The sequence below is a fragment of the Sinocyclocheilus rhinocerous genome, unplaced genomic scaffold (assembly GCF_001515625.1).
Source record: "Sinocyclocheilus rhinocerous isolate Xijiao unplaced genomic scaffold, SAMN03320098_v1.1 scaffold975, whole genome shotgun sequence".
Lineage (NCBI taxonomy): Eukaryota > Metazoa > Chordata > Actinopteri > Cypriniformes > Cyprinidae > Sinocyclocheilus > Sinocyclocheilus rhinocerous.
In genome coordinates this window covers 950,148-956,377 of record NW_015628726.1, presented here as the reverse complement: position 1 = coordinate 956,377, position 6,230 = coordinate 950,148, and the positions used below count along the sequence as shown (strand labels likewise).

The following is a 6,230-nucleotide window of genomic DNA, read 5'->3' as shown; positions in this document are numbered from 1 at the left end:
ATATATATATATATATATATATATATACACACACACACTCTATTCATAATTATCCTTAATCATTAACCAGTAAATCACGAATAAGTGGAATAGTAAGGAAGGTTTTGAATATTATTTGAACATTGTTGTGAAAAATAGAGAGGGGATGGATTTCTAGACCTAGAAAAGTCCTGTCAATTAATAAAATTCTAAAACTGGCATTTGGCATGGGCATTTTTATAATGAATACACATTTTTCTAGTTAAGCCAAGTTATGAGAAGAAATAAAAAAGTACAAAATGATCCTTAATTATGGGGTATTTGAACATTGTTGTGGAAAATGGGGGGCCTTGAGAATCCAAGAGGTTGAGAACCATTGATGAAGAGCATGAGTCATTTACACCATTTTTATGATATATTTATGGTGCTTTTTGAACTTTTCTGAGATTCAGTTCTAAAAACTTTTGTTATATTTAAAAAGAGTTGTGTTCTATGGAAGAAAGAAACTCATGCTGGTTATGAACAACATGGTGAGTAAATAATGACAGAACAGTAATTTTTCCCTTTCACTATCCCTTTAACCATCTCACAGCCGGTCAGAGCTGCTGGTCAAAGCCCTTTGAATAACCCTTGTTTGAGACCAAACTTTTACCTCCTACATTCCAGCCTTGTAATTTGCTGTTGTGGTCGTCTCATATGACTCGCATGCATGGCAGCACATAATCTGTTTGGGAGTTGTCCCCCTTCTGTGGCCTGCGTTGAAGGGACCGCCACATCGTCTCGGTCACGGGGCCACAGACATCAAACAACAGGCAGGAGCCCATGATTAGAGCTCGGGCTTTAGGAACTTCTCAGAACAGAACCACAGCCCAGAAGCAGAGGTTCCGCATGGCCGGACCCACATCGTAAATCTGACGAGTGAATACAGGCACACAAACAACCCTGAACCACACAAAACTTCACATATTGGTTAGGCCAGACCTAATTGCACACAGGTACACTTTAAAAGTCTCTTAAGTCCTCTTTATACAGCAACAGCAACACAGAGGTTGCATTTGAAGAACTATACACCCAAATGTTCACAAAATGGTTTATACACTCCTATATTGCAGCACAGAAGTCTGAGATGTAGTATTTCACTTATTTAAAGGGATAGTTCACCCAAAAATGGATATTCTGTCATTTAATCATCTCATGTTGTTCTAAATGTATGAGTTTGTTTCTTCTTTGGAAGATATCATGAAAAAAATGTTTTTGTGTCCATAAAGTGATGACCAGTGGAGACCAAAACAACTTTTGACCCCACTGACATTCATTATATGGACAATATAATGTCCGTTTTTATAAATATCTTCTTTTGTGTTCCACAGAAGATAGTAAGTCATACAAATTTGGAACGACAGGAAGGTGAGTAAACGAAGACAGAATTTCCATTGATTGGGTGAACAATTGCTTTAAGAACAGCTTACATTTGTTGTTAAGTTGTTTTTAGAGTCCACCATCCAGAAATATAACAGGAACTGCATGAAAGTAATATAAAATGCAAAGGAATAAAAATAGCTTTCAGAATAGAAGAATAACTAAAAAAGGAAAGAGGAATGACAGTGAAACAATGCAAGACAGAGGGAAAAAAGGAAGTGGATATCTAGCTCAACAAAGAGCTTTTTTTTGCCATTACACAGATAAAAATAGCTGCACATCTTATGACGTAAAAGCGAAGTGTCTTGATTAATGCCAGGTTGTTATTCCCCAGAATGGCAGGGCATTTTATATCATGTGAATCTTAAAGAATACTTCAAGTTTAGTACAATTTAATCACCTGCACTTATGGCAAAATGTTGATCACCACAGAAAATAATGTTGACCTGTCTTTTGTGTGTGTGTGTGTGTGTGTGTGTGTGAAAAAATACTATAATGCAACTACAATGGATATAAAACAAACAAACCAAAAAAAAATTTAATGACAATTGAAAAGTTTGTCAAATGCCATTTTAGCTTGTTTTAGACCCATGAACATTTCTTTAAAGCAGAGGTTTTTTAAACCCCAATTCCATGAAAATCAGTTGTGTTTCACAAAGTATAATCATTCATCTACACTAATGCTCAAAAGTTTGTGGTCGGTAAGATTTTTTTGTTTTTGAAAGAAGTCTCTTATGCTCACCAAGGCTGCATTTATTTGCTCAAAAATACAGTAAAATGGTAATAACATAATTATTACCATTTAAAATAATTTTTCTATTTTAATATATTTTAAAATGTAATTTATTCCTGTGATTGCAGAAACATTACTTAACAATTTTGAAAACATTTTTGTGGAAACTGTGCTACTTTCCCCCAAAAAATTATGTGATAAATAGAAAGGTTAAAACAAAAGCTTTTTTTCCAACATTATAAATGACATTACTGTCACTTTAGATCAGCTTAATGTTCCCTTTCTGAATAAAAAAATAAATACTGACCCCAAACTTTTGAACAGTATAGTATATCTTCTGCTAGATTATCAATTTTTATTTTTTACAAGAGATTATGTCTGCCAATTTAGAATTGGCAATGAATTTTCCTTAAATGCACATTTTACGCGCAATGCAATACACACTTTTTATTATAAATACAAATCAACTTGGTTTCAGGAGTTAAAACATTTATTTTGAGACTCTTCTGACGGGACATTTAGAGACAGCACATCTTGGAAATGTAATCGAAAACAGTTCTGACCTTTTTGACAAGACGCGTGGAGTCTTCACTAATCTGCATGAAGCGCATGATGACGTTGTTCAGATAAATGTCACTCAGTGTCGCATGGTCTTTGCTCTCCCGTCGAACCTGGTTCAGCAACAGGTACCAGCAGTTCACCGGAGACAGGAGATTCTGGTCTTTCCTGCATGTGAGAGAGAAACCGAGAAAGAGACACTGATCAAACATAATGAAAGGCTCCCGTCTGCGAGCTGTCAGGACCATCTGTGCACTTAACTCATGAACTGGACAAAACCACAGACAGATCCATCTTCCCTGCACCCATCAGGACGCTGTAAGAGCCATTCACGTGGATCACACACATTAACATCCCTCTATTTAAGCATGCATGATCTGTGGATACTTTGTAGCGTTATTGCACAGCAACAGAACCAAGATTCAGACTTAAAATCAAGGTGAAACATAAGTGTTTCTGGGAAATATGGGACATTCAGTACGTTTCTGGGTCAGAACTCTCTCCAGAATCAGACCATAAAGTACCTGCAATATGACAAACACTGTATCTTTATTTATTTTTATTCTTTTTTATGAGGACAATAGAAAAAAAACAATTCGAATGTGACTTCATTTTGTGATATTAACAGACCAACTGTTATTTAGCTACTTAAGAAATAAGTTCAATACTGTTCAAAATGTTGGGGCCAGTAAGGTTAATTTTTAAAGAAATTAACACTTTTATTCACCTTAAACTGATCAAAAGTGACAGTAAAGACATTAAGTTTATAGTGCAAAAGACTTCCATTTCAAATAAATGCTGTTATTTTTAACTTTCTATTTATCAAATAATTTTGAAACAAAGACTTCCACAAAAATTATAAAGCAGCACAACCATTTTCAATGTTGATAAGATGTTTCTTGAGCAACAAAGCATTATATTAAAATGATTAAAATGAAAAGGATAATGTGCCACTGAAGACCAGAGTAATGATGCTGAAAATTCAGCTCTGCCATCACGGGAATAAATTACATTTTAAAATAGAATAAAATACAAAACCATTTTAAATTAGAATATTATTTCACAATCTTACAGTTTCATCATCTTTCTACTGATAAGAAAGTTATCAGCCTAACAAGATAAATACTAGAGCAAAATCACAATATTAAATGTATCTAATACTTTTAATCTGCAATCAAATTGTATCGTTTTCCTCTATTCAAAATTCTCCCTCATCTAGTTCTTTGTGTCTCCTACCAGATCTTTGTTTTTCCAAAAGAATAAAGACATAAAATGCCCGTGCAACATGGAGAAAATCTTACATTCTAGAACAGACTCCAAAATATGAGCAATAGTAATAGCAATGCCTCACACACAAAAAACAGAGAAAATGTTTTTACAGAAAATGTTGCATTTGAGGAGGAGGTGACATTTGCAGTTGACAGAGATTTGGATGTAAGTAAGGAAGCACTTTTTTTTCAGCTCCGTTTTCCATTTTAACTCTCCCTGCAAAACAGGCAAAGCATTTCATCACTGCAGGTGAAGGTCTGCGTCCTGATGACATCCAATGGAAGTTCTGAAAAAAACATGCATCCGCAACAGCTGAGCTGATAAACCTTTTAACCTTAACATTGTTCTACAAACACGGGAAACAAACTAAATCCTCAAATTTCTCAGATTACAGACATTCCTTGGAGTAACCGGCTTGTTTAGAATCAGTCATCTATGTGAGACTGGATCAAATGGATAATCTAATTGAGCTAAAAGCCTAAAGATGCATGGTCGCGATATGAACACACCGGGGATTCAGAATGCAGGGAGAATTATGGGAGCCTGTGCACTTTCTGTCAGTCTGCAATTACTGTAAATCCTTTCACAAGACTGTTTCAGCCTCTTGAGCACGCACTCGGCTCTCCTCCTCGCATCAAGAGTGTACTGCATGTTAAGAATGTGATGGAGGCAAGATGGGTTGTCAGGAAGCTGAAGGTGTATGTGATTCGGATTCATGAAATGGCAAAAAATAGCTTTTGCTTCTCGAGTGCTGAAATGCATGAATAAAGAGACAGCAATATTAAAGTCACAAGGCCAAGACATGCCTGGGGTTTAGCGGTGTGGAGGATAAGAGAGAACTTGGTCTACCTCACAAATGGAAATAATGGTGTGAATGATGACATTTTACAATACCACAACTTAATATTAAAGTATCAAAGTATTAAAAGCATATGAGCCAAATGTGCCCAGAATGAAGAGCGCAGGAAAATGGAAGCATTTCAGGTATTTCTGGGGTGATCAGAGTACAAGTGCAGTTACGCTAGACTCTGAGCATGAGCAATTAAGAATATGAATGAGTGAGGGAGAGAGACAGAGAAAGTCAGAGAGAGAGAGATCTTGCATTTATTTATTAAATAAAGAAATTTTAAATTCTATATTGGAAATGGGCATATGACATCCTATTGCATAATTATATGCAAATAAATGCATGAAAATATAATATGAACTCAATAAAATATATTAAAAATACACTACGTTATCATGAATGAAAGTTTAGTGTGACCCCACGGGTAACAGCAAGGTTGTTATTGTTAACTAATACTAAAAAAAAATAAAAAATACTAACACTAAAAAAAAAACTTTTACTTACTTGAAATAAACATTAGTTGAAATATAGTAAAATATATAAAAGAAACTTATTTTAAACTTATTAAAAACTTATTTTATTTCAGCTAGTTGCAACATCTAATTTTTGCATAGTTTAACTTCAAATTAGGGCTGGGCAATATGGCCAAAAAATGATCACGATAAAAAAAAATTCATATCAGTCGATATCGATAATTATCACGATAAATGTCCAATTTTATTTCTTTCAAGTTTAAAGGCAGATTTTTGCTCCAATGTGAAAGTTGCAAAAACCAGACGGTTAATTGTGGTTTTAAAGGGGTCATATGATGCTGCTAAAAAGTGCTGTGTATTTGGTGTAATGAAATGTGTTTATGCAGTTTAAAGTTCAAAAAACACATTATTTTCCACATACTGTACATTATTGTTTCTCCTCTATGCCCCGCCTTTTTGAAACGCGTCGATTTTTACAAAGCTCATCGGTCTGAAAAAGCGAGGTGTGCTGTGATTGGCCAGCTATCCAATGCGTTGTGATTGGCCGAAGTGAGACGGAAATGTTACACCTCTCACATACTGTTGATGCCGTGTCCAGCCGGAACGACGAGGCATAAACATTAAAACCCATTACAAACGAGGCATTTGTTGCATCCAGTGGGGACATAATTACTGATTATAATGACTTATACTGTCTTTTTACGCGTTGCGATGCGTTGCATTGCATCGCGCCGCGTAAACATAAAACTCTGTCTGCATTTGTGATCGAAGAAATGACAAACAACAAGTGCTACTCCACACTGCCCAAAACTCACGTTTGAATCATCAGTGGCAAATCCTTTAAATGAAAACGTACTTACAGACTGTGAGTCAGAACAGCCGGCATTGTAGTCTACTCCAGTGTTTCCCAACCTTTTTTTAGTCGTGGCACCCTTTGGAAATTTTAACAAAC

The 6,230-nt window shown here is 35.4% G+C and overlaps 1 protein-coding gene across 1 annotated transcript in view; it reads right to left on the bottom strand.

Annotated features, from left to right (window-relative positions):
- The window catches only part of LOC107738426 (SLIT-ROBO Rho GTPase-activating protein 1-like), a 63,392-nt gene extending 60,455 nt beyond the window's left edge, over window positions 1-2,937 (bottom strand). Inside the window, exon 1 of the mRNA XM_016550194.1 lies at window positions 2,695-2,937. Coding sequence (XP_016405680.1) covers window positions 2,695-2,937 — 243 coding nt within the window. The remainder of the gene's footprint in view (window positions 1-2,694) is intronic.
- Between the last annotated feature and the right edge of the window lie 3,293 nt (window positions 2,938-6,230).